The sequence below is a fragment of the Schistocerca cancellata genome, chromosome 10 (assembly GCF_023864275.1).
Source record: "Schistocerca cancellata isolate TAMUIC-IGC-003103 chromosome 10, iqSchCanc2.1, whole genome shotgun sequence".
Classification (NCBI taxonomy): domain Eukaryota; kingdom Metazoa; phylum Arthropoda; class Insecta; order Orthoptera; family Acrididae; genus Schistocerca; species Schistocerca cancellata.
The window spans coordinates 74,155,814-74,183,405 of NC_064635.1; the positions used below are offsets into that span (position 1 = coordinate 74,155,814).

General features: G+C 44.9%; 1 protein-coding gene across 1 annotated transcript in view; it reads right to left on the reverse strand.

Moving 5' to 3' along the window:
• LOC126106636 (UDP-glucosyltransferase 2-like) overlaps positions 1-27,592 on the reverse strand; it is a 136,806-nt gene that overhangs the window by 53,141 nt on the left and 56,073 nt on the right. Inside the window, exon 2 of the mRNA XM_049912991.1 lies at positions 5,540-6,374. Within this exon, the coding sequence (XP_049768948.1) occupies positions 5,540-6,373 (834 nt within the window). The 5' untranslated portion in view covers position 6,374. The remainder of the gene's footprint in view (positions 1-5,539; positions 6,375-27,592) is intronic.

The following is a 27,592-nucleotide window of genomic DNA, read 5'->3' on the forward strand; positions in this document are numbered from 1 at the left end:
CCTCTTATTGATGAAGATGACAATTTTTAACAAGATGGTGCGACTTGGCACACATGCTGCGAAACGATTGCTCTGTTGAATGAAATGTTTCCTCAAAAAATTATCTCTTTGCACGGCAACCAGGAACGGCCTGCCAAATCATGCGATCTTAAACCTTGTGACTTTTTTTTGTGGAAATTTGTGGAATCAAAAGCGTACGTGAAGAAACCACAAACAATAGACCAAATGAAGGATGAAATTAAAAGGTCTATTAATGGAATTCCACCAGGTATTTGTGAACACGTGATCGAGAATTTCCATGAACGCATTGTTTGTTGCACCGCGGCCCAGTGTGGACACATGGAAGATATAACTTTTCATACATAAATGGGAGAAGTTACTTAATGTGATTGTAAAAAAATTACATTTTCAATAAATTTTGTATTTTCTATATTCGCCCCCATTCCCTAGACGCCCTCTACTATCTCTACTCGCAATAAATTTTGCAGACAGTATCCACGTACATCACTAAATGTACCTGCAAGGTTATATCATTATATGCCACATAGGTATGATAACGTAAACACTGAGATGTTTGAATAACTAGATTTTCTTAAAACGGAGCGCAAGTTATCCAGAGCAAACTCATGCGCTGTGTTACAGTGAGTGCGTTTCCTTAGCGAGTTGCAACAAACTTCAGCTCCATATTTAACAATCATATACAACCGTTCGCTCGAAGAAAGATCCGTACCCAAAGACTGGAAAGTTGCACAGGTTACACCAATATTCAAGAAAGGTAGGAGGAGTAATCCATTAAATTACAGGACAATATCGTTAACGTCGATATGCAACAGGATTTTAGAACATATATTGTGTTCGAACATTATGAATTACCTCGAAGGAAATGGTCTATTGACACACAGTCAACATGGGCTTAGAAAACATCGTTCCTGTGAAACACAACTAGCTCTTTATTCACGTGAAGTGCTAAGTGCTATTGACAAGGGATTTCAGATCGATTCCGTATTCCTGGATTTCCGGAAGGATTTTGACACTGTACCACACAAGCGGTTCGTAGTAAAATTGCGTGCTTATGGAATGTCGTCCCAGTTATGTGACTGGATCTGTGATTTCCTGTCAGAGAGGTCAGAGTTCGTAGTAATAGACGGAAAGTAATCGAGTAAAACAGAAGTGATTTCTGGCGTTCCCCAAGGTAGTGTTACAGGCCCTTTGCTGTTCCTTATCTATATAAACGATTTGGGAGACACTCTGAGCAGCGTCTTCGGCTGTTTGCAGATGATGCTGTCGTTTATCGACTAATAAAGTCATCAGAAGACCAAAACAAACTGCAAACGATTTAGAAAAAATATCTGAATGGTGCGAAAAGTGGCAGTTGACCCTAAATAACGAAAAGTGTGAGGTCATCCTCATGAGTACTAAAAGGAACTCGTTAAACTTCGGTTACACGATAAATCAGTCTAATCTAAAAGCTTAATATCTAGGTATTACACTTACGAACAACTTAAACTGGAAAGAACACACAGAAAATGTTGGGAAGGCTAACCAAAGGCTGCGTTTTATTGGCAGGACACTTAGAAAATGTAACAGATCTACTAAGGAGACTGCCTACACTTCGCTTGTCCGCCCTCTTTTAGAATACTGCTGCGCGGTGTGGGACTGACGGAGTACAACGAAAAAGTTCAAAGAAAGGCAGCACGTTTTGTATTATCGCGAAATATGGGTGAGATTGTCACATAAATGATACAGGATTTTGGCTGTAAATCATTAAAGGAGAGGCGATTTTCTTTGCAACAGAATCTTCTCACGAAATTCCAATCACCAACTTTCTCCTCCGAATGCGAAAATATTTTGTAGATACCGACCTACATAGGGCGGACCGATCACCACGATAAAATAAGGGAAATCAGAGCTCGTACGGAAATATATAGGTGTTCATTCTTTCCGCGTGCTATACGAGATTGGAATAATAGAGAATTGTGAAGGTGGTTCGATGAACACTCTGCCAGGCACTTAAATGTGATTTGCAGAGTATCTATGTAGATGCAGATGTAGGTGTAAACACGATCAGAACTCTGCGGTTCCAGACGCAAACCTTTCACTTGCTCAACTTGCAATATTTAACAAACTAACTCATTTGTAAGGCAATCAAGTTTTGATACTGTTTTGTGCGTTGGTGCTCGATGTTGATATTACTGGCTGTTTCACTAAGCAGCAATCCAGAACTGTATCCAATGTCTTTCTGCAGTCAAAGGACACTGATTTTGTGTCGGCCGGAGTCTACAGTTGTTACTGTAAGCGTCAAAAAGATTTAAATTTTGCGACAGAATCACGTTTACGTTTTAAGAAAACTAGTTGCGACTCTCAGTTGACAATCCTCAGTTCCAAGTGCAACGCATAGTGTTCCTGTGCTGCACTGAGGATACTTGTTTCAGACAGTCGAAACGAGTTTTCTGAAAACATAAACCTGATTCTGTCGTAAAATAAATCTTTGTACCTTCGTTGTATCTGATCCTAAGTCCTCACATGCACGGCGATAAGCATCGCATCTGCGAAAACTATCAAATTAACAAAAAAACGAATCTGTAGTCATTTCAATTTTTACCATTCACTCATCACCTTAGCAAGATTAGGGCAATCGGGAGCCCTCTTACGTATGGGCTTCAGAGTGTAAGTTACTAAGACCATTGCGTAACAAGAGCAGAGCATTGTCACAAGAGAGATCGTGTTCCATCTTTCCAGCAAGTGCAGTTCTGTTGCGTTACGGACGAAAGGTGTGCGACTGAAATAGTGCAGAACCTGAAAACGCAGTCCACAGATCAAGTACGCGAGACGTGGGACGAATCTTGTAGGCGAAACATCGAAACTGCACACAGATTTCACGTGAAATGGTCCAAATGCACTGTCGCTTCCAACTGTAGTGAAATAGTGCCAAAAATTTGACCAAGGCCACAACCGAGATGGATGATGCTGATCGGGAAGACCAGATCTTGCGCGATGCGATTTCCATCTTTTTGGCAAACCGAAAGAGGGAGAGAGTTTCCACCGGCGAGGAAGTTCACGGGAGCGCTTCTCGAACAGCTACGTGATCAAGGACCGGCTTTCGATTGTCGAGGAACTGAACGACTGATAGAATCTTCCGACTTTGTTTGCAATGTGTTTGCAATATGATGATGTATATGTGTTACTTTGAAGCACAGTGAAGCATTCAATAGCAAAAATGTTTAAGTTAATTTTTGATGTCCCCACATACATCCAAGCAAGCATTCTATATATTTTACATTACGTCCAGAACGACACACATTTTATCATAAGTTTCGTATTTAATAAGGGATAAAACATTTAGGAATAACTGGGGGGAGGGGAGGGGGGGGTGTGGTTGGCAAAATAAAATTTTCTGCACCTTAAGGTAGACAACCCATCTTACATTGTCCACACACAGGACAATTGGGTGGCCTATCTTAAGGCGCAGGGAATATTTTTCCTGCCAGTTTTACTTTGTCTGCACCATATAACATGAATAACAGCAGCTAATACACTTCATATTATTCCTCGAGAAGTACATTGTCAAAAACAAATTAGAGGCAGATGGACTTAAACTGAGGGCACTAGCGGCAACTAAAGTAAGTGAAAGGAAGAAGGAGGAGAGAAAGAGGAATATGGTAGGAACACAAGTATTGAAGAGAGGGTGAAAGACAGTGGCCTGACTCACTGAGAAGTGAAAAGAGAAACAAACACAGCTGGGAGAAGATGGGAGCTTCAGCTTTATTGTTTGACACGGGAAGCTGGCTCCGTATGATAATCTTTTCAGCGAAATGTTATGAGGGTGACAAAAGGAAACGATTCTGAATTTCCTAAACATGCAGCAGAGCATTCAGTTTTGTGCACACTACAGGGCAGCGTGTTCAAAATGGTTCAAATCGTTCTGAGCACTATGGGAATTAACTTCTGAGGTCATCATTCCCCTAGAACATAGAACTACTTAAACCTAACTAACATAAGGACATCACACACATCCATGCCCGAGGCAGGATTCGAACCTGCGACTGTAGCGGTCACACGGTTCCAGACTTTAGTGCCTAGAACCGCTCGGCCACTCCAGCTGGCACAGCGTGTTCCACAGGCGGACAGCAGCAGCAGAGGAGGAGTTTCTGTTTTACGGATGGGCACAGCTAAGATACTAGAAAAGCGAGAGGTTGTGTTGGGACTGTGATGGCATAGCATGTATATGATCTCTGATGCTAGATACTGAGGTGGTTATGTAGTAATGAGCTTATGAAGCAAACACACAGTGTGGTAGACACATAACTTGTCTGGCCAGAGCCATCGCAACTGGCCATTTCGTGCGTTGATGTGGTGTTGTGTACACAGTTCCACGTAGTCAGCGCGTACACAACTTTCCCACTAGAGCGCGCCCCACTAAGCACAACAGCGCAGGCGCAGCGCTCGTCCGTCTCCGCACTACGAGATGGCGCTGTCTTAGAGACGGACCAAATTCTGCTTCCACTGATCCGCGTATTAATATGTAACGCAGCCAATGAGATTGCTGCTAACGTAGAACCTTTTCTCCTCGCGGATCACACTCGCGCAGTGATACATGAATGCACGAGGTATTATAACAAGTGTACAGACCTCCGATTAGTTAGTCTGCATTTGTCTGCACTAGTCTGTACCAGTCTGCATTAGTCTGTACCAGTCTGTAGGAGTTTTACATTTGTCTGTACCAATCTATAGTCAAGTTTCAGTCTGCGCCTAATAAGATTACCATATTCCTGTACATAGCCATGAAGATAAATGTATAGACACTTTTGTCAAGTATCAGAATATATGTGAGAATAAGATTAACGTACCAATACCAAAGGAACTTCAGATGGTCGATTGTAAATGGCAAAAAATGGTTCAAATGGCTCTGAGCACTATGGGACTCAACTTCTGAGGTCATTAGTCCCCTAGAACTTAGAACTAGTTAAACCTAACTAACCTAAGGACACCACACACATCCATGCCCGAGGCAGGATTCGAACCTGCGACCGTAGTGGTCTTGCGGTTCCAGACTGCAGCGCCTTTAACCGCACGGCCACTTCGGCCGGCTGTAAATAGCATCCAGAACTAAGTTAAGTAATTTTTATGCTTGTTATTATTTTAATAAATGTGTGTGAAAATTAATCAAGTTATGTTTAAAGTTGGTCACCGTCAATCTGCTACTCTAAGCGTGCAAGTGGCTTTTCTATCATCTGACCTAACGGCAGAAGATAAACACGCCACGATAAGACCACGAGACATATTGCTGACACTCGTCTACTTCGTTAGAGCGACAAGTCAAATAATCTGATGGTGTGTGTACTGAAGGTCTTACAGTACGCACACCAGATGTGGTCAAATAATGTTGCAAGATAAACAAGCATTGACGTTTTTTTCTGACTGTCTACAGTTTTCTCTACTCACGTAGTGCTGGATTACATGACAGTACACTCTTATCACAAAGTTCAGCGAATTCTAGAATCCGTGCTTTAAGGGCACAGTGTGACAAGGTTCAACTCACCTTGGATAATGGCTGTGGAGGTTTCGCTTGCAGCCCTCCAATCTCAATGATGGCCGGCACCAGCGGCTTGGGGTAGTCCGTGCTGAAGTGGGTGTTGACCATCACGAAGCTGACGTTCTTCTCGATCTCGCTGGGCAGCGGCGTAGAGTCGCCGAAGAACTTCCTGCTGAGCTCATCCTGCTCTGGCATGTATAAAAACCTCCGATACAGACCCACATACGTGTCGAGCAGAAAGTTTTGCATCCTCTGGGTGAATGTCATGTGGTCAGTGAGAGGTAACGTGTACGTGTTCACGTAAGACGGGTTCTGGAAGTTTCCCGTCAGGTCGTTCGCCCACGGAGGACAGGCGTAGGCAGTGATACCGATGACTGGAGGGTTGCCGAATTTGCTGACAAATCCCAACACGCATTCCTGTATGGCGACTTCCGTGATGACGAGGTCGAACGTCTCGTTCTTCGCCAGCTCTAGCAACTGTCGAGCACCTTTCGAGCTTAAGGTGTGTCGGCAAGTGGTTAGTCCCCAGGTGAAGATTTCCCCGACCATGCCCATCTGACTTACTTCGGCAAAGCTCTCGTAGTCGTAATCTTCGTGTATTGCCTCGTATGCCCGTTCTACCAGGATCTCCCGGAGGTTGGGAACGGGTTTCTTCTCCCGGTCTGGAGCGAACACAGTCACCTGGTGACCGCGTTTGGCGAGCTCGAGCGTGAGGGCGCGGTTGAAGATGTGGTGGCTGCGAGAGACGGTGGTCATCAGGCAGAGGATCTTGGCCGACTCACACAGGCCGGCGAGGCACACGACCAGTACGGCTGACACCCACGCTGTACTTTTCCTCATCCTGAAACAGCAGGACATCATCAACTACTCACAGACGTTCGTCGATTAAAGGATCTTGGCTGGCTTACAGAATCCTACAAGTCACAAGCAAAGTACAGACACTCACGCCCTGAAGCTATGGGGAACCATCAGCAGGTGAATATGTGGTAGCTCCAAGAGATAGTGTTTATCGAGTACAATAGTTTTCCTGGGTCTCAGGGTCCCGCCAACCCAAGTGTAGTGTACTCACGAGGAGTCTGTTGTCTGTTTCATCGTGAAATACTAGGATACAAAATATACGAGGGTAATCCCAAAAGTAAGGTCTCCCATTTTTTTATAAGTACACAAATCTGTTTATTTCTACTATGGTTTACATCAGTTTACAGCTTGAACATTTAGCTATTTTTCGACATAATCACCATTTGTGTCGATGCATTTTTGTAGACGCTGTGGCAGTTTTTGTATGCCCATGTCATACCAGCTCGCCGCCATGCTGTTCAGAAAGTTATGAACCTCTTCTTTCACCTCGTCGTCGGAGCTGAATCGCTTTCCGGCCAAATGTTCTTTTGACCTAGGGAACAGGTGATAGTCACTGGGCGCCAAGTCAGGACTATAGGGTGGTTCAAATGGTTTAAATGGCTCTGAGCACTATGGGACTTAACATCTGAGGTCATCAGTCAGATAGAACTTAGAACTACTTAAACCTAACTAAGGACATCACACACACCCATGCCCAAGGCAGGATTCGAACCTGCGACCGTAGCGGTCGCGCGGTTCCAAACTGAAGCGCCTAGAACCGCTCGGCCACACCGGCCGGCACTATAGGGTGGGTGGGTGGTTATGTTCCACTGAAACTGTTGCAGGAGAGCAACGGTTTGCCGAGCGATGTGTGGGCGAACGTTGCCATGGAGAATGTGTACGCCCTTGCTCAACATTCCTCTTTTCCGGTTCTGAAATGTCCGTTTAAGTTTTTTGCGGAGTCTCACAGTGCCTGTCAGCGTTAATTGTGGTCCCAGCGATAAGAAGAGGTTCATAACTTTCTAAACAGCATGGCGGCGAGCTGGTATGACATGGCATACAAAAACTGCCACAGCGTCTACAAAAATGCATCGACAGAAATGGTGATTATGTCGAAAAATAGCTAAATGTTCAAGCTGTAAACTGATGTAAACCCTTGTAGAAATAAACAGGTCTATGTACTCATAAAAAAATAGAAGACCTTACTTTTGGGATTACCATTTTAGCACTATGAGAGATGGTGTTCATCACGTAAGGAATCTTCCCTGAGTCTCTTTACACACAAGTACAGTGTAGCTTATATCCAGACTGAAGTCTCCCACGTCCTGAAACATTGGGACGTAATCAACCAGTGAACGTTTGGTGTTGTGACGGATGTTCATCAGCTACATCATCTTGTCAGACACAAAGATGCTCACCAGGTAGTGAAAATCTCCTGGCTGTGCAAAATGGTGCTCATAAGGTGATTAGTTTTTTTCCTCACAGGGGTCCACCAATAGCTAGATTAGTCCACCTGACACAGCCTTCACACAGCAGATGAACGAATACGTCACCGGTTTGAGGATACTCGTCATCTACAGTACGTTGGACGACAACAATGTAAGCTGTTAGGGCGTAAAGTCAAGCGCTGCCACACCAGTCGGGAGTGGTAGAGCGTAGATGGCTGTGAGAAGACGTCAGCCAATCGCATGCTGACTGGACCTCCCTCCAGGATGACAACGCAACAGCAGCGGCCCTATGTGAAGAGGACATAAGCGCCGCGCGCGACTGATGCGGCCCGATTCAACAGCAGCTTCAAGACTATTGGCTGGGATGTCAGCGCCAGCTCCACTCACTGCGCTTGTAGAATCTACGTAGCACAGACTTGTGATAGTTTATACTGAAGAAGACTGCTTATTTTGTACGTCGCCCTTTGCTTGAAACACTTCTGTGTAATTGTCAAAGTTAAGTATTGTCATTTGCTTTTTGTAATAAAAGTCATTAATACGATTTGTTTAAATTGTTTTCTAGCGAACCGAGTATCGTCAAAATGGTCGACACCAGAACGAACCCTTACACATTCAAAACAGTACAAAATCCTGATTTTGTGAGAATGTGGTGGTTGCGGGAGTTGTGCCCATCTACACGGCTTGTTGTTAGACTCCAACAACGTGGAGGGTCAGTATGGCCAAAACCTAGAGGGCAGTCTTCTACATGCTGAAACAATAGGACATTACGAACGTGTGATTAATGGTGTGCATCAGAAATCATCGTGGGCTTACAGGGACGACCAGTGAGAGCCTTAGAATGGCCAAAACACAATTGTACTCTCATAAGGTAATTGAGTGTGTTGGCCTCACAGGGACGAACCAGAATTAGGGTTAGTTTTTATGACACAGGATTTTATAAATGGCTGTACAAGAGATGGTCTGGAGGATACTCAGTACTTACAGTATCTCGCAGTACTTACGAGATCTCCCACCAGAGGGCAGAAGGGCCGACCCCGAGACTAAAGTCTCGCACTTCTTAAAACTATGTGACAGTATTCATTTGTGAGGATGTGTTGACGGTGAGAGGTAGTGCTTAACATACGTACGTTATTGTTGGATTCACAAAAATGGTTCAAATGGCTCTGAGCACTATGGGACTTAATATCTATGGTCATCAGTCCCCTAGAACTTAGAACTACTTAAACCTAACTAACCTAAGGACATCACACAACACCCAGTCATCACGAGGCAGGGAAAATCCCTGACCCCGCCGGGAATCGAACCCGGAAACCCGGGCGTGGGAAGCGAGAACGATACCGCACGACCACGAGCTGCGGACCATTGGATTCACAAACTCGCAGTATAAAGAGGGGCAGTATACCCAGTCTGTGGTTTTACATGTCCTGAAACCGTAGATTATTATCTATGGATGAATATGTGGTGCTGTGACAGTGATGCTCTTCAGGAATACGACCGTGGAAGACTCTCAATGGCCAACTACACAAAAGCCCAGTATGATCGACACACAGACAGATAGTTCATACACTGAAATACCAGGACGTTACCAGTAGGATCTGCAGCGAATTGACGCATGGTGCAGGGAATGGCAATTGAATCTCAATGTAGACAAGTGTAATGTGCTGCGAATACATAGAAAGATAGATCCCTTATCATTTAGCTACAAAATAGCAGGTCAGCAACTGGAAGCAGTTAATTCCATAAATTATCTGGGAGTACGCATTAGGAGTGATTTAAAATGGAATGATCATATAAAGTTGATCGTCGGTAAAGCAGATGCCAGACTGAGATTCATTGGAAGAACCCTAAGGAAATGCAATCCGAAAACGAAGGAAGTAGGTTACAATACGCTTGTTCGCCCACTGCTTGAATACTGCTCAGCAGTGGGGGACCCGTACCAGATAGGGTTGATAGAAGAGATAGAGAAGATCCAACGGAGAGCAGCGCGCTTCGTTACAGGATCATTTAGTAATCGCGAAAGCATTACGGAGATGATAGATAAACTCCAGGGGAAGACTCTGCAGGAGAGACGCTCAGTAGCTCGGTACGGGCTTTTGTTCAAGTTTCGAGAACATACCTTCACCGAAGAGTCAAGCAGTATATTGCTCCCTCCTACGTATATCTCGCGAAGAGACCATGAGGATAAAATCAGAGAGATTAGAGCCCGCACAGAGGCGTACCGACAATCCTTCTTTCCACGAACAGTACGAGACTGGAATAGAAGGGAGAACCGATAGAGGTACTCAGGGTACCCTCCGCCACACACCGTCAGGTGGCTTGCGGAGTATGGATGTAGATGTAGATGTAGATGTAGATGATGTTGTCGCTATGAGGGTGGGGCTCATTAGTGGCAGGACTCTGGCTGACAGTTAGTGGTCTACTGTACAGATGGCCAAGAGTGAAAAAGCAGGATATTATCACTGGCTAAAGATGTGCGAAATACAGTGCTCATCGTTCACAGAATCGTGGATGGCTTTCATAGTTCCACCATGCAAAGGGTCAGCAAACCCTTTATCTGGAATTTAGTCACCAACACCCCGAAATTGTCAGACTACGAGCGAAGAAATGGTGATTGTAATGAAGGTAAAATTCAAATCTGTCTGCACCTGCTTCCTTTGGAATTGGAACTATTACATTCTTCTTGAAGTCTGAGGGTATCTCGCCTATCTCATGCGTCTTGCACACAAGATGGAGGAGTCTTGTCGTGGCTAGCCCTTCCACGGCTGTCAGTAGTTCTGACGGAATGTCATCTCCTCCTGGATCTTTGTTTCGGTTTAGGTCTTTCAGCGCAGTGTACGGAATATGGCCATTTTTGAAAGTGATACATGGATGATACACAATTTAGACAAGAAGAGAATAGAAGCTTTTGAAATGTGATGCTATGGAAGAATGCTGAAGATTAGGTGGGTAGATCACGTAAGTAATGAGGAATTACTGAAAAAAATTGAGAAGAAAAGAAATTTGAGGCACAACCTGACTAAAAAGAGGGGACAATTGGTACAACACATTGTGAGACATCAAGGGATCACCAATTTAGTATTTAGGCGAACTGGGGAGGCGGAGCGGGGGGGGGGGGTGTTAGGTAAAAACCGCAGAGGGATATCAAGAGAGGAATACAGTAAGAAGATTCAGAGGGATGTAGGTTGCAGTAGTTACTCGGAGATGAAGAGGCTTGGACAGGATGTGTAATATACTGATTAATCCTTGCTACTGTAGTGTTATCTTGAAACTGTGAGAAAGAAGGACAGGCGTTCCAAGGCGCGGAAGCAGAGACGATGCTGAGGGCAGACGAAACTAGGAGAGATATTGTTACATGAAGTAAACCGTGAGGGGAGAGCCTTGCGAAAATGCAGACGCCCCCCAGACGCGGTCCCAGGGCGTTAGTTATTCTTCAAGGAATTAACATGTAACTTCATATGTCGTCTAGACGCTGTAGTAGGTTGTCACTGTAGAACTTTGTAACCAACAGGCACGTACTAGTGTATAAAGCCAGCTTGATACCAGCCCTGAGAACAGCAACGCCACTAGACTCACAAGGGTTAGAAAGAGAGCGAAAACGCCAAAAACTGTTGACCCAGCAGTCCCTACTCCGGGGAGACAAAGGGGCGGGGCTAAATGACGTATAGCAATAATTTTGCAAGCCTTCTTTGACAGAGCAGTTACATTTAGCTTTCAGCTGAACAGTGTTGATACCAAATAGGGACTCAGTGCAACTGCATTAACATCCCCGCCTTAGGAGCAGTAGAGGGGACCTAACATGTGATTGGCAGGCAACTGCAAAAGACATACGGGATTAGCTGGGTGGCTTTAAGTGGGAAAAACAGTGCCCCCACGCGACTCTTTAAAACCCCTAGATTCCGCATTTCGGCAGAGTTCTCAGTCAGACGATCTGGGCACGGAATCCGCGACCGTCGACTCCAGCCTCGGTCCAGCTCCGCGCAAGTCTGCTCCCTCACTTGGAGTGCCTCAGTGAACAGTGCCACATTCGGTATGTTTTGTTTTGCAACTAATCTGTTGCCTTAAGACGCTGCCGGTGTTTGCTACTGTGGTTAGCATCCACTCCTGGGACTTCTGCACTGGCTGCTGTAGTAACAGTGTTATTCATGCTTTTTCTAACCCTAGAACTAGCCTCCAGTGAATTAGTTAGTCCTGTCTGAAATAAACAACTATATCAAAACCCTGTTTGTTTAAGAGTCTCCACAACGAGTTCCCTACCGAGTCTTACCACCTGCTTTTCTAGTAAATGCCTGTACCAGTGTTGGCTCAGATAGAAGGAAACAATCAAATGCCTTCACTGTGAATTCTTCTGCCTTCTGCTCTGTACCGACCGGGAGCGCAGACTGACCAGTAACCCCCTTTTTCCTTCTCCCACCTATGTCAGGACACGACAGATGGAGTAGCATGGAGAGGTGCATCAAACCATTCTTCGGGCGGAAGGCCACAACAATATCAGTAATGAAGATTCTGATCAGAATCTGGACAACGGTAGGACCGCAAATGATTACATTTTGAGGGGACCAACTTTGTCAGTAAATGGTCCATGACACCCACATCCAGTAACTGTAAGATACGAGTTTGTCTTGCCACTGCGCTAGTCACGGGTGTAATGCCGCGGGAACATAAGAACTACTTTCAATCGATTTAGCGCTGTGTTGAATAAAATCATCATTCCTAGTTTCTACTTGCCTTTCAATACTACTATCTTCTGACTCTTGCTCTGAAAGACTACGCAGGTAATCTAAGCATTGCATATTTTATCCTTAGACAACTTGCGAGCCATTGCCAGTATCGGCACCTACCACGACGAACACACAATTAAGAACTTCAGGCGCAGCGTGAATCAGCTACCACCTCAACAGCATTTATTTATTTATTTATTTAAGCATCTCGTCCCAGACATGAGCAAAGCAACTGAGCATTTTTAGTACTCCCAGAGATTAGATAGTTTCAAGTGATAGTTCTACTGGATAATTCACTGATAGATAGCTCCTAGAAGAAAGAAATTCAGATGATCACTCACTGCTGGGGATTAAGAAATCGTTACGATATATGTTAGGTACTGTAAGAATGGCGACAAAAATGTATATGTTCGTTTTTAAATAACTCATTTCAAAATGTAATGTATGGAAAAACGGTCCATTTGGTTAGCTATGTGTTGGGCCATCAACAAAAATAAATAAATTTAAAGAAGTATAGCTTCCAGGCAACACATGTGCGTAAAGAACAATCCGCCAATATTACCACTGCCGCGATCCTAGGCAGCGAGTGAGAAATCAGTGCACTGAGTATACCTATAGAACAGTAATTTATTCTGTAGTATCTCTGTTTACAGGAAATAAAAGTCACTAAATTTCAAAGTTTTACGAACAAAAATACTTTCTTTATACACAGACTAATTTTCAAAACGTACAATTTGACCGCTTTTTCTGACTCTGGTACTCATATGTCATACACTCCTGGAAATGGAAAAAAGAACACATTGACACCGGTGTGTCAGACCCACCGTACTTGCTCCGGACACTGCGGGAGGGCTGTACAAGCAATGATCACACGCACGGCACAGCGGACACACCAGGAACCGCGGTGTTGGCCGTCGAATGGCGCTAGCTGCGCAGCATTTGTGCACCGCCGCCGTCAGTGTCAGCCAGTTTGCCGTGGCATACGGAGCTCCATCGCAGTCTTTAACACTGGTAGCATGCCGCGACAGCGTGGACGTGAACCGTATGTGCAGTTGACGGACTTTGAGCGAGGGCGTATAGTGGGCATGCGGGAGGCCGGGTGGACGTACCGCCGAATTGCTCAACACGTGGGGCGTGAGGTCTCCACAGTACATCGATGTTGTCGCCAGTGGTCGGCGGAAGGTGCACGTGCCCGTCGACCTGGGACCGGACCGCAGCGACGCACGGATGCACGCCAAGACCGTAGGATCCTACGCAGTGCCGTAGGGGACCGCACCGCCACTTCCCAGCAAATTAGGGACACTGTTGCTCCTGGGGTATCGGCGAGGACCATTCGCAACCGTCTCCATGAAGCTGGGCTACGGTCCCGCACACCGTTAGGCCGTCTTCCGCTCACGCCCCAACATCGTGCACCCCGCCTCCAGTGGTGTCGCGACAGGCGTGAATGGAGGGACGAATGGAGACGTGTCGTCTTCAGCGATGAGAGTCGCTTCTGCCTTGGTGCCAATGATGGTCGTATGCGTGTTTGGCGCCGTACAGGTGAGCGCCACAATCAGGACTGCATACGACCGAGGCACACAGGGCCAACACCCGGCATCATGGTGTGGGGAGCGATCTCCTACACTGGCCGTACACCACTGGTGATCGTCGAGGGGACACTGAATAGTGCACGGTACATCCAAACCGTCATCGAACCCATCGTTCTACCATTCCTAGACCGGCAAGGGAACTTGCTGTTCCAACAGGACAATGCACGTCCGCATGTATCCCGTGCCACCCAACGTGCTCTAGCAGGTGTAAGTCAACTACCCTGGCCAGCAAGATCTCCCGATCTGTCCCCCATTGAGCATGTTTGGGACTGGATGAAGCGTCGTCTCACGCGGTCTGCACGTCCAGCACGAACGCTGGTCCAACTGAGGCGCCAGGTGGAAATGGCATGGCAAGCCGTTCCACAGGACTACATCCAGCATCTCTACGATCGTCTCCATGGGAGAATAGCAGCCTGCATTGCTGCGAAAGGTGGATATAGACTGTACTAGTGCCGACATTGTGCATGCTCTGTTGCCTGTGTCTATGTGCCTGTGGTTCTGTCAGTGTGATCATGTGATGTATCTGACCCCAGGAATGTGTCAATAAAGTTTCCCCTTCCTGGGACAATGAATGCACAGTGTTCTTATTTCAATTTCCAGGAGTGTGGCTACAAAACTAGGCAAAGCAACTGAATAGTTCCGACCGTATGACGGGGTAATGTTTTTATTTATGAGTGGTGATTTGATGAAAGTAACCTTGCAAAGAATATAATAATTTCGTAATAGGACTGTATGAGTTCTTTTGCTCATTTTAAAAAGGGACAGTTATAAAAGTGACCATGTCTTCACGCTAACTGATAACATTACCATAAAGTGAACAGCTATATACTACTACAGTGATTGTTTTTTCTTCGTATTGAGCAACTGCCCCACACCCATTTCTTTCTTTCTTGATTTCTATTTTCACAGTGGTCCTCCATCCTCATGTATCTTTTCCTCTCTTCTGCTCTGTTACTCTTGATTTTTTTTTTGTTATTTCCAATTGTTCAATGTTTCATTCTAGATGTTTTTATATTTACCTAATTCATACTATTTGTAACTCCTTGTTCAGAAAACACAATACTATTTGTTTCCTCAGCTTGTTACATATTCGGTAGAGATGTCGAAAGAAGCGTGACTTTCACTTTCCCTTGTACATCACTAGTTGAAGAAAGATAAAGATATTTATCCTATTATTTGACTTGAGCTATCGCATTCCTTCCAAGTACTGTGTCTGTTAATTTTTCTTCGAAACGAAATTATCTGATTGTATGTACGAGGGCTGTCCAGAAAGTAAGTTACGATCGGTCGCGAAATGGAAACGACTATGAAAATCCGATGAAGCTTTGCAAAGAAGTGTTGGGTAGCGTCTCTAGTATGACTGTAGGTAGAATTATGTCGCTCTTTTCATTCCTGAGCTCTTACTGAGCGCGTAAAGATGTTACAGAAAATAGTGTCTCCCGCCAAGTATGAGGGCCTGGTGAAAAATTTTCCCCTGAAGCTATGCAACCAACATTACATAACTGTCGTGCGGTTTCTTCTTCAAGACAATTCTCAGCCTCATTCTGCAGGGGCAATGAAGATGTTCCTGCATCGTTTCAATTGGAAATGTTTGGTTACCCACAATACAGCCCGTAATTGTCTCCCACTGAGTTTCATCTCTGCTCAAACGAACCGCTGGCTATGAAGACAACATTTTGGCACAGACAACGAGATTTAGGCCAGCGAAGAGAATTAGCGGAAAGCACTGGCGGCTGCCTTCAATGATGAGGGTGTTGGAAAGTTCGTTCAACGCTACGACGAATGTCTGAGTCAGAACGGCGACTACGTAGAGAAGTAGCTGAAAGGTGTAGCTAACTGTTACAAATGAAACATTTCTGATTTTCACTGTGATTTTCATTTCGCGATCAATCGTAACTTACTTTCTGGACAGCTCTCGTATTATTTGTGTGCCTACAGAATCGAACACTTTCTTGATGTTAACACATCAGTGCACATTATTTTCTTTTCGTCTGTTGTTGACTCAGCGTGGCAGCTTGGGTGCACAGCGACAATCGCTCCATGACGAGGCCCAAAGCAGTGGCCTTGCGCATCGTAACGAGCTCGTAAATACTGTATGAAATACAGGAAGCGCTGATCAGTGAGCGGGGGCAGATAAGAGAAGCATTTGCTGAGCGTTCGAGATAAACTGGGATGCTCTGAGGTCGACGCTTCTGCGGACACATGCTGAGCACGTGGTGTTGCCGCATGTCTCCCTACGCAGACGCGGACTGTTAACAATCCTCATTTTGATCCCTTGTACTAATACATCTACATACATACTTCGTAAACCATTGTACGGTGCATAGCGGAGGGTACATTGTAGCACTGCCGGTCATTCCCTTTCCTGTTCCACTGCCCGAATTTCTCATACCTTGTCTTCATCTACATCTACATCTACGTGATTACTCTGCTGTTCACAATAAAGTGCCTGGCAGAGGGTTCAATGAACCACCTTCAAGCTGTCTCTCTACCGTTCCACTCCCGAACGGCACGCCGGAAAAATGAACACTTAAATTTTTCTGTGCGAGCCCTGATTTCTCTTATTTCATCGTGATGATTATTTCTCCCTCTGTAGGTGGGTGCCAACAGAATGTTTTCGCAGTCGAAGGAGAAAACTGGTGATTGAAATTTCATGAGAAGATCCCGTCACAGCGAAAAACCCCTTTCTTTTAATGATTGCCACTCCAATTCATGTATCATGTCTGTGACACTATCTCCCCTATTTCGCGATAATACATAACAAGCTGCCCTTCTTTTTACTTTTTCGATGTCATCCGTCAGTCCCACCTGATGACTATCCCACACCACACAGCAATACTCCAGAATAGGGCGGACAAGCGTGGTGTAAGCAGTCTCTTTAGTAGACCTGTTGCATCTTCTAAGTGTTCATGGTCGTTACGCGAATTGTACATTGCTCACAGCAGAACTGTTCTACAATAAACCGCAAATGCCGGTTCTCTAAATTGTCTTGCTAGTGTTTTGCGATAATAAATCATCTTCCCTCCATATTAATGTTCACAAGGTTTCTCCGTAATAATACCGGTAAAAAAACTAACATCACACTTGTGAGTTGCTTAAATGTCTTTAATGCGACCTGGTGGGGACCCCAAAAACTCGAGAAGTACTCAATAATGGGTCCGATTAGTGATTTATGGTTCAAATGGCTCTGAGCACTATGTGACTTAACTTCTGAGGTCATCAGTCCCCTAGAACTTAGAACTACTTAAACCTAACTAATCTAAGGACATCACACACATCCATTCCCGAGGCAGGATTCGAACCTGTGATCGTAGCGGTCGGGCGGTTCTGGACTGAAACGCCTAGAACCGCTCTGCCACTCCGGCCGGCAGTGATATATACGAAGTCTCCTTTACAGATGAGCTATACGAGGTGCATTCAAGTTCTAAGGCCTCCGATTTTTTTCTCCGGACTGGAAAGAGATAGAAACATGCGCATTGTTTTAAAATGAGGCTGCGTTCATTGTCAATACGTCCCAGAGATGGCAGCACCGTACGACAGATGGAATTTTACCGCCAGCGGCGAGAATGAGAACTGTTTTAAATACTTAAAATGGCGACGTTTTCCGTACTTGAACAGCGTGAAATCATTCGTTTTCTGAATTTGCGTGGTGTGAAACCAATTGAAATTCATCGACTGTTGAAGGAGACATGTGGTGATGGAGTTATGGATGTGTCGAAAGTGCGTTCGTGGGTGCGACAGTTTAATAAAGGCAGAACATCGTGTGACAACAAACCGAAACAACCTCGGGCTCGCACAAGCCAGTCTGACGACACGATCGAGAAAGTGGAGAGAATTGTTCTGGGGGATCGCCGAATGACTGTTGAACAGATCGCCTCCAGAGTTGGCATTTCTGTGGGTTCTGTGCACACAATCCTGCATGATGACCTGAAAATGCGAAAAGTGCCACGAATGGTGACGGACGACCACATGGCTGCCCGTGTGGCATGTTGCTAAACAATGTTGACGCGCAACGACAGCATGAATGGGACTTTCATTTCGTCGGTTGTGACAATGGATGAGACGTGGATGCCATTGTTCAGTCCATAAACAAAGCGGCAGTCAGCTCAATGGAAGCACACAGATTCACCGCCACCAAAAAAATTTCGGGTAACCGCCAGTGCTGAAAAAACTGATGGTGTCCATGTTCTGGGACAGCGAGGGCGTAATCCTTACCCATTGCGTTCCAAAGGGCACTACGGTAACAGGTGCATCCTACGAAAATGTTTTGAAGAACAAATTCCTTCCTGCACTGCAACAAAAACGTCCGGGAAGGGCTGCGCGTTGCTGTTTCACCTAGACAACGCACCCGCACATCGAGCTAACGTTACGCAACAGTTTCTTCGTGATAACAACTTCGAAGTGATTCCTCATGCTCTCTACTCACCTGACCTGGCTCCTAGTGACTTTTGGCTTTTTCCAACAATGAAAGACACTCTCCGTGGCCGCACATTCACCAGCCGTGCTGCTATTGCCTCAGCGATTTTCCAATGGTCAAAACAGACTCCTAAAGAAGCCTTCGCCGCTGCCATGGAATCATGACGTCAGCGTTGTGAAAAATGTGTACGTCTGCAGGGCGATTACGTCGAGAAGTAACGCCAGTTTCATCGATTTCGAGTGAGTAGTTAATTAGAAAAAAAATCGGAGGCCTTAGAACTTGAATGCACCTCGTACTGCGCTAGAATCCTTCCAGTAAACCAAAGTCGACCATCTGCCTCCCCTATAACGTAGTTGCTCATTTTATTTCGTACCTCTTTGCAACGTTGTGCCTAGGTATTCAGTCGACGTGACTCTGTCAAACAGCGCACCATTAATGCAGTATTCGAAGCATTACAGCATCTTTTCCTTTCTCATATGCATTAATTTACACTCTTTTACGTTTAGAACAAGCTGCCATGCATCCTACTGCCTGAGTTACCCTGTATGTTTCTACAAAAACGTCACTTTCCCTTAAAGTAGCCGGCCGTTGTGGCCGAGCGGTTCTAGGCGCTTCAGTCCGGAACCGCGCGACCGCTACGGTCGCACGTTCGAATACTGCCTCGGGCATGGATGTGTGTGATGTCCTTAGGTTAATTAGGTTTAAGTAGTTCTAGGTTCTAGGGGACTGATGAACTCAGATGTTATGTCCCATAGTGCTCAGAGTCATTATCTGAACCGGTAAAATAAATTTCTTTTATTTCCGTTCATGATCACAGGATTATTAGGTCCTTAGACTACAGGTTATGGTCAGCGATGGCCATCTTCAGGTCTGTTGTAAAACATGCCCTAATATCATGAAGTCATATTAGAACGTATTTTAAAAGAGATCCGTAGATGGTGATCGCTGACCGAAACCGGTGTGTAAGGATCATGGACGGAAATGAAAGTTCTGGACGATCTGGATCACTGTTCTATTCGCGACCGCGTCACAGCTTGTGAAATTTTTCGGTACACTGCAGCGCCATCAGCAAATAGTCGCAGATTGCCTCTCGGTCTATCCCTCAGATTTACTATTGTTTATAAAGAACAAGAGCGGCCCTATCACGCCTCCAACTGTCTAAAGTCTAAACTGGAAGTAACAATTAAAAAAGCCGAGACGTCACGTTTTACCCTTACTTATGGTCTTGCTATGTTGTCCGAACAAGACGGAGCCAGGGCAGAAGCACAATAGGCGCAAAGCTGCGAGCTGGTGCCATAGAGACTCGCCACTTGCGCGAACTCCACCAGCGCCACAGGTGGCTCTGAGAATGAATATATATACTTCGCCTCGGCCTATTGCAGGCCGAGTACAATCCACCAATGACCGGACGACCACGGACAGGAGTCTACTCAGAAGATAGAAGAGCAGCCCTCGTCCACTTTGCTAATAGATCATCGTCCAAGGCTGCCTTACACAGTGAACCCTTAGAAGTGGAAAGTTACTTCAAATTGCATTTGCTACGTATAGTGAAGTTGACCTACGATTATTTGCACTTAGCCATTGAGAGTCTTTTTTGAGGGTCACTCCAAAAGAAATGCACCATTTTTTTAAACCAACTTTTATTCTACATGTTTGAAAGTTTTACAGTGTGTAGATATATCCGTTAGGAACAATATTTTGCCTGCCGAAGTGGCCAAGCGGTTCTAGGCGCTACAGTCTGGAACCGCGCGGCCGCTGCGTCGCAGGTTCGAATCCTGCCTCGGGCATGGATGTGTGTGATATCCTTAGGTTAGTTAGGTTTAAGTGGTTCTAAGTTCTAGGGGACTGATGACCTCAGAAGTTGAGTCCCATAGTGCTCAGAGCCATTTGAGCAATATTTTGATTTCTCCACATAATTTCCATCCCTATCAACTTCCTTACGCCATATTGGAACCAGCGCCTGTATACTCGCACGGTAAAATTCTGGACCAACCTGTTGGAGCCACTGTTTGGCAGCGTGCACAAGGGAGTCATCATCTTGAAACCTTGTTCCACAAAGAGAGTCTTGCAGTTTCCCAAAGAGATGATAGTCACATGGAGCCAAGTCAGGACTGTAAGGCGGGTGTTTCAGTGTTTTCCATCCGAGTTTTGTGATCGCTTCCATGGTTTTTTGACTGACATGTGGCCGTGCATCGTCGTGCAACAACAAAACATCCTGCTTTTGCCGATGTGGTCGAACACGACTCAGTCGAGCTTGAAGTTTCTTCAGTGTCGTCTCATATGCATCAGAATTTATGGTGGTTCCACTTGGCATGATGTCCACAAGCAAGAGTCCTTCGAAATCGAAAAACACTGTAGCCATAACTTTTCCAGCAGAAGGTGTGGTTTTGATTTTTTTTTCTTATGTCAATTTGCATGATCCCACTCCATTGATTGCCTCTTCGTGTCTGGTGAAAAATGATGGAGCCATGTTTCGTCACCTGTCACAATTCTTCCAAGAAATTCATCTCCTCCATTCTCGTACTGTTCCAAAAGTTTGCTGCGTACCGTTTTTCTTGTTTCTTTGTGAGCCACAGTCAAAATCCTGGGAACCCACCTGCCACAAACCTTTCTTAACGCCAACACTTTCAGTATTCTGCAAACAGTTCCTTCCCCTATCCCAACGTAGTGTGACAATTCGTTCACTGTGATGCGTCTGTCAGCAGTCACCAATTCGTTAACTCTCTGCACATTGTCTGGAGTGTGTGCAGTACGAGGCCTGCTGCTGCGAGGACAATCCTCAATATTGCCGTGCCCGCTTTCATCACGTAACGTGCTTGCCCACGAACTAACTGTACTGCGATCGACAGCAGCATCTCTATACACCTTTTTCAGCCTCTTGTGGATGTTTCCCACTGTCTCGTTTTCACAGCACAGGAATTCTATGACAGCGCGTTGGTTCTGACGAACGTCAAGTGTAGCAACCATCCTGAAGACATGCTGTGACGACGCCACTCACGGGAACAGGTTGAACTAAGTTTGAAAACAAGCGAGAAGGATGTATCTACACACTGTAAAACTTTCACATATGCCGAATGAAAACTGTGTTTTTACAAAAATAGTGTGCATTTCTTTTGGAGTGATCCTCGTATATTACATGCAGTATTGCAGACTTCATTATCCGACAAGTCACAAAGAAAAGAAGAACTTTGTAACTCATTTGTGTGGCTTTGTTGCTAATTTGTTGGGGTGTTGTAGAACCTTCTTTCTCCTATGCTGTTGCCTGACCCTAGGGCATAGTAGTGTAATAGTGACAGGGAGATATTGCCTGAGCAGTGTACTGCACTAGAAAACGTTTCACGAACTTACAAATTCTGTCTACCGTAGCAACAGTGACAACTGGGCCTCCACAGCAGTAGTGGCGAAGCCCTTACAAAACTGGCGACCAAGGTTTACAAAACGTCTAACTATAAAAGTGGCACCTATGGTCTAGAGCGGCCGTCGGTAGCAGACGGACCGCGGGAGGTCAAAAACCGGCCCGTCAAAGATATTTTCAAAGTATAAATAATATACTCAAATTATTTAAAAAAATATTTTTTACTAGAAAAAGTACCACCACAGCTGTATCTTGAGAACGTCTCTCCTCAGGCCCCACCACTGCCAAAACAGTACTTGATTTCTATATCTACATCTACATGGATACTCTGCAAATCACATTTAAGTGCCTGGCAGAGGGTTCATCGAACCACCTACACAATTCTCTATTATTCCAATCTCGTATAGCGTGGGAAGAATCAATATCTATATCTTTCCGTACGAGCTCTGATTTCCCTTATTTTATTGTGGTGATCGTTCCTCTCTATGTAGGTCGGTGTCTACAAAATATTTTCGCATTCGCAGGTGATAGTTGGTGACTGGAATTTAGTGAGAAGATTCCGTCGCAACTAAAAATACCTTTCTTTTAATGATTTCCAGCCCAAATCCTGTATCATTTGTGTGACACTCTCTCCCAGACGGAGGCCCTGCAGCAGAGGCATTGCCTGGTGTCTGGAGTTATACGCTTAAAACTGTCAGACATCGAACACTGTAGCATTGTCGCACGATGTCAGAGGTGCGTGACAAGCACCATGTGGGCTGTAAGAATTACGAGCAGAGGCTATTGGACGTCGGTCCCAGCTCAACGATGACTCACTCGTCCCCACTGAAGCCTGTTGAGGGAGTCCAATTATCTCATGGAGCTCGTCCGCCGACTGCCGTCGCCAGCAACGCAAGCTGCTTTCACACGATGGAATCTGCAAGTCACCTAGCACGAGTGTCGTTCCGATTCCTCTCTCAATGACTAAACACTGATGAGCCAAAACATTACGACCACCTGCTGTTGACCATCTGTCTAGTGCAATGTATATGACCTATTCCGCGTACCGTCGATTCTGCAGTTAAAATTTTCTAAAACGGCCTTGATCGCGTAAATATTTTGTTTAAACTGGTGACCGGTTTCGATCTGTTGTACTGTGATCATCTTCAGACCTTGTACTCTGCAAAGAGAGTAGTAAACCAGCTTAGAGGTATCAACATTATAAAGCGAAATAGTTGTAATATATAATTAATATGAATAGTATGTCCATGATGATGGCGGCTGGAGCTGGGTTGGCTGAGCCAGCTGCTCCAGACAGATGTAATACACCGCTGTCTGTAGCTCAGCTGCTTGTGGCTAAGTAGAGACAGACACGCTCCCCATCGCCAGCATGGCGTCATTACTGGCCGACGGCTATGAGTCGTCAGCATAAGTAATAAAAGCTACTCCTAAAATACGCTGAATTTGACCATAAAAGTAAAGACGAGAATAATAATTCATTTTAAACTCAAACTTCATAGATAACAGTTTAAACGTGGATAAAACTTCGTTAATCATGAGAATGATCGTACGAGAGTTGGCTGCCCTCTACAGGTGACGGATGGTGGGACACCAGATTGGTAACTACGGAAACGACACTTTCATCGATTCCTCTATAGACCAAATATGTTGTGAAGGTTGCCTTTTGCAAAGGATGCCATCCAGTGACCATGGAGACGATGTAAGAGTCGATAATGTAACAATCTTTCGTGAAATTAAAAGATAATTCCATAATATGCGTTTACACATATGAAATTATGTGCTGGGTCTGTCACAAAACGTGCATATCACATACATAAAATATAATTAAAAGAAAGAGTACGTCTTCTAATAATTTTCGGGTGTGCAGTCAGATCCTGTCGACATTCTGCTACGGAATTTTGGCGGAGAGGTTTTTGGCCATTTGCAGGCGAGCAGGCAACTACTGAAGAAGCCGGTTTCTTTTTTCTTTATTGCATTTCGATTCCCCCCAGCAAGGGGGGGGGGGCTGGCAGCAGCGTAATAGGCCGCTCTTTAGCTTACAGATAAGTTGAAAAACATAATGAGAGTATAAACAACCAATGAAAAATGGTGATAAAACGGTGACATTGTAAAAAACTGTAAAGTGGCGGAAAATTGTGGAATTTAAAATATAAAAACACGGCATTGACGATGCAGATGAAGACACACAGTAGACAGGCACAATTAAAAAAAAAACCACACACACAGCTACAGTCTGGTTTCTGTTCACACGAGATAAAAAACACAAGTAGCGACAGTATGGTTGTTCGCAACACTGACAAGGGATGCACAACACTGAACATTCACTGAAAACAGCACTATAGAGGCAACACGGCGGCAGATGGGGGCGGGGGGAGGACCCCGACCGGTGAGGGGGAAAAAATGGGGGAGGCGAGGAAAACGGGGGAGCCGATGGAGAGAGACGACATAGAAAAAAGTGGGGCAGGGCGGACGCAGAAAGGATTGGGGAAGGTAGTGGAGGAGAAAGCAAAAGGACTCGGGGGAGAGAAGGAAGTGATGGTGATAAAACAGCACCTAAACATGATGCTCTATGAGACTCATCTAGAATTGGCAAAAAACGTAGGAAAAACAGCAAATTGGCGTTCATAAGAAGAAGAACAACACCAAAAATGCAACAGGAGCGTAATATGTAGGAAATTGTCCACGCAACCTGCCACTGATGATGCCTTGCAGAAAATAAAGGCGAAACGCGTATGGCACTAAAATTCTGTTTTATTCAGTTGCTGTCAGACGGTCCATAAGTAAAAATTATTAATATACCGTAATATTGCGCGCAACTGAGGAGGACAGGACTATAAAAGTTGAGGAAGTCTGAGAGTTGGTAGGTGGGGAAAACACAGGAGGGGAAGGGGGAGGGGGAGGGAGCCTAGGAAAAGCTCAGAGGGAGGGAGGGGGAGGTGAGGATCGGAGTTCATACAAGGGAAAATGGGGGGGAGGAGGGCATCTCTGGGAGGGAGAGTTGATGGAAGCCACCTTGGGAAAGGAGGTGAAGGGTGTAGAGGTGGAGGGTAGGGGGACACAATGGTGAAGGCGCAGCAGAGGGCGGGGATTGAGAGGAGCAACCAGGGGATGAGGGGAATCAAGTCGGCGGGAGGAAGGAGGTACATTCACTGCATTTATGCCCAATCTCGCGCATGCGAAATGAGCTGGCGTCTTTTGGCGCATGCGCCAGTTGTTGACGTGCGCGGGACAAACGAGTTGCGTGTGCTGCCCTCGGTGGTGGGAGTGAGAGATGATCTAATCACTGAGTATCGAATGACCCCGTCGATTCTGCTGTGACTAAATAATTTTAATTATAGAATTCAAATTTTTATCCAGTTGAAAACCGTTGCCACGATTTGTTAGATTATCGGCAAGACGTATTTCTACCTATTCTTTGATTGCTGAATCCCAAAAAGTGGAAACTGGACCTAAAATTTTTGTTCTATTTCATTCCCTTGAGTGTCCCATGGAAATACAGTGTTCTGATGTTGATGATTTTGACAGTACGGAATATGGGGGTATCTTTCGTATTCTGTACAACGCTCGTGGACAGTTGGTGTCCTCTCGCCTATAACGTATGCAACACCACATTCACAGGAAATTTTGTGAACGCCCCCTTTTTGCAATTGTATGTCATCCTTAACAGATCCAACAAGGGGCAGGCTTCTCGTTGGTGGACGGAACCATCTGCTTGTCTTAGAAGACACATTCCCGGCATATGGCAGGATCGCAGTTGATTTATAGTCGTCATCAGTGTCCTCCGTGCGTTGCTCCTTGTTATTATAGCTATGCATGGCCTTCCTTATTTGGCGTGAAGTGTAGCCATTCTTTTTAGAAACCTCGTCCACTTGTTCTAATTCTGCGTGGAAGTTTTCCGGATGATGTATTAAGGTACTAAGAACACCGGTGGTTTCTGGGGGGCTGAAGGCAGCTTCACGCGTGGATATGTAATTCTGTGTGCGTGGATTTTCTGTGCATAGTACGTCCTAATGACCCATTATTCTTAAGGTGTACTAGCTCGTATAGATAAGGTAAATTACGATATTTCTTAATCTCCATCGTGAACTTGATGTTATCATCTAATGAGTTTAAATGGTAAATGTCCAGTTCGTGTCTGCCATGAGGCCATAGAACACGAGTATCATGTACATAACGCCAGGAAACAGCAGACTCAAGCGCTTTCTCCTCAAGTCCTCCATAAAACCCGGCACAGGGGACAAAGGGCTCCACACGGTGTCGCCGCCTGTTCGTTCAAAGGTTGAGGAGAGAGTATGCTCAAACAAAGCCGTCAGGTCAGCACTGTCTGAGGCGCTGCAGTCATGGACTCTGCGGCTGGTCCCGGCGGAGATTCGAGTCCTCCCTCGGGCATGGGTGTGTGTGTTTGTCCTTAGAATAATTTAGGTTAAGTAGTGTGTAAGCTTAGGGACTGATGTCCTTCGCGTAAGTTTCACACACATTTGAACATTTTTTTTTGGTCAGCACTAAATAAGTTACCAATAGGATTTAACGAGTCAGATGAAGGCACTTTGGTAAAAAGTAGGACCACATCAAAGCTAGTAAATCTGGGCTGCTAATCTTAGCTGTTTTCAAGCGATTGACAAAACCCACAGAATTACCTTTATAGTGGCAACACTTACCCACATATGGCTTGAGCAGAGGGGTCAGATGTCTTGCAGTAGAATAGTCCGAGGCACAAATATTACTATCAAAACTGGACATGGTTGTTTCACTGGGAATTCCGCGATCGTTCATGAAATAAAATATGGCGTTTCAGTCTTCGATCGCTATTCTTTTATTTTCAATTACCGGTTTCGGGCTAGCTGCCCACCTTCAGATCTGTTAGACAATGTTAAAAATGTAATTAATAAGAGAGATACAGTTAGTGATAAAAATTTCAATCTGTTAAAACATTATATCGCAGTATTTAAGAGTACCCTGATTGGTAACAGTAAAAAGTGCCCTCTACCTAAAACAATTGTGCATCTGTTATTATTTCGCCGTATATATTAATCGCGAATATTCTTTATAATAAAACAATTTTTAAGGTAATAACATATGAATAATCTTTTTGAGTGGACCATGAAACGAAAGATTTTTACATTAATTTAAAATTTCTTCATAAAGAAACATAAAATATAATTAAAATGTAGATATTCTTCCGAAAATGTGCGTTTGCTCTTCTTTGTTTTTGATTGGTGGTGGAGTGGATTTCCCTACGTCAGAAGGTATACAACGCCACGCCGAGTCGTCTTGCGCCGCGCCCAATTCGCCTCGCCGCCAGTACGCTGAGGGCCGTTCCTCTGTAGCTGTTTCCTACTGGGGCGTGCTGTTGCATTCAAGAGTAAGCCTAAAACAGTTCTTTAAAAATCTCATAATAATTACTGTGCATAAAATCACTTTGTTCATTAAGTAGTAGGCCTGGGGTGTTTCTTTGATGTGCATATATTTCAATCTCTTCGAGCACGTTGAGATAGAGACTTTTTGGAGCTTTATGTAGCACCTCCATTTGTTCATTTATATTACTCACTTCATGTCTACTCTCTTTTACATGTGTTCCAAATGCTGTACGATTGCTATGACTGCAATGTTCCCTGTATCGAATTTCAAAATTCCGCCCTGTTTGTCCTATATAATAACTGTCACATTCAGCACATTTAATCTTATATACTCCGGA